Genomic DNA, 1,398 nt, shown 5'->3' with positions numbered 1-1,398 from the left:
CGCCTCTACCCTCGTGTGCCTTCGGCAGCTCAGGGGCGACGCTCGACCGCGAGGCCCTCGGCCNCGCGCTCGTCGCCCTCGAGGCCGGCCCGCGCCAACGCTGTGCGCGCTCGTCGCGAGCGGTGGGAGCTCTGCTCGCCCTGCGCCACCGACGTGTCGATCGAAAGGTCTGGGCTCGCGGTGCGGCTGGCCCGGGGCGTGGTTCGGTTCGACTCGGGCTGGAGCAGCCGGCGCGAGGAGGAGGATCGAAGAGCACCCTCGCGTGACTCGATTCCGCCGCTGCCGCCGCGGCCGCGGCCGCGTTCCGAGGTGACGGCAGTGAGGTGGGTGAGGTTCTCGAGGCTGCTGGCTCGCGAAAATGAGCGGCCCTTGCCATCAAACGACGCGACCGACGACGCCCGCGATCGATCTTGGCCCAGCTCTGCTGCTCGGCTGTGTGAGCGGCTGTAGCCTGGACGCCGCCGCGACGACACCTTGCGCGGGAAGCGCACCACGATGTAGAAGCGCAGGCAGTCGATGTCTCCCGGCTTCCCGCTGGGGCCTCCGGAACCGGAGGGCGATGCGGCTTCGGCGGCATTCTGGCCGGATGAGCGTGGCATGTTGCCGTTGCCCGTGCGCGGTCTGGACGCGGCGCGGACCGCGTCGTCGGGCCTCGACGGCGTCGACAGCGTGCGGCGACCGGCCGGGCGCTTGCCCCAGCTCAGAGCGCTCATGATGGTCTGCACCAGCGAGGGCTGCGCGTCGGCAGCCTCGTCGGCGGGCTCCTCGACCAGCTCGAGCACGCACTCAAAGATGTGGACGTGCACAAAGGGGTCGCGCTCCGGACGCTCGGCCTGCACGGGGAACGGCGTCGTCGGCGACAGGCTCGGCAGCGGTGGCGGGGTCGGCGAGTCGCCACTGCCCAGGGTCTCGGGGCGCGCTGGGCCGCCCGTGGCCGAGGACGGCTGGAGACCGGACAGGGCGCGCTCGTGAAGGTCTGCCAGCTGGTCCTCCCACGGTCCGGGCGTCGAGGGCGTCGACTGGATCCCCGCCCAATGGCTCGTGTCGGGCCAGCCGTGGTACAGGATGCCGGCGCAGCGGAGGCAGTACTTGACGAATGACAGCACCCTCTGCGGCGGCTGGCGGTCGCGGTTGCTCAGGATCAGCGTCGGTGCCGGCGAAGCATGGAGGGCGGCGGCCGTGGGGGGCGTTGCTGTCACCGCCGACGGGCCCGCCGAGGATCGCTCCGACAATGGCGACGGCGATGGGGCGCGGGAGCCGGCCGGGGACGCGAGGCACGAGGCGATCGGCGTGCCTCCCGAGGGCAGGACGGGCTGCTTGAGGGCGGCCTCTGCGGCGGCGCCGACGACGAGAGGCAGCTTCATGGTGTGCTGCGGCGCGGTGGGTATAAAGGTGGTG

General features: G+C 72.4%; 1 protein-coding gene across 1 annotated transcript in view; it reads right to left on the bottom strand.

Moving 5' to 3' along the window:
• Positions 1-1,398, bottom strand: part of PFL1_04599 (uncharacterized protein) — a gene marked incomplete at both ends in the record, with an annotated part of 6,632 nt that overhangs the window by 3,011 nt on the left and 2,223 nt on the right. Inside the window, one exon of the mRNA XM_007882125.1 lies at positions 48-1,370. Coding sequence (XP_007880316.1) covers positions 48-1,370 — 1,323 coding nt within the window. The remainder of the gene's footprint in view (positions 1-47; positions 1,371-1,398) is intronic.

Source organism: Pseudozyma flocculosa (genome assembly GCF_000417875.1).
Source record: "Pseudozyma flocculosa PF-1 unplaced genomic scaffold scaffold00015, whole genome shotgun sequence".
Classification (NCBI taxonomy): Eukaryota; Fungi; Basidiomycota; class Ustilaginomycetes; order Ustilaginales; family Ustilaginaceae; genus Pseudozyma; species Pseudozyma flocculosa.
The sequence above is the reverse complement of the archived record's forward strand: the minus strand, read 5'-3'. Positions and strand labels throughout refer to the sequence as shown.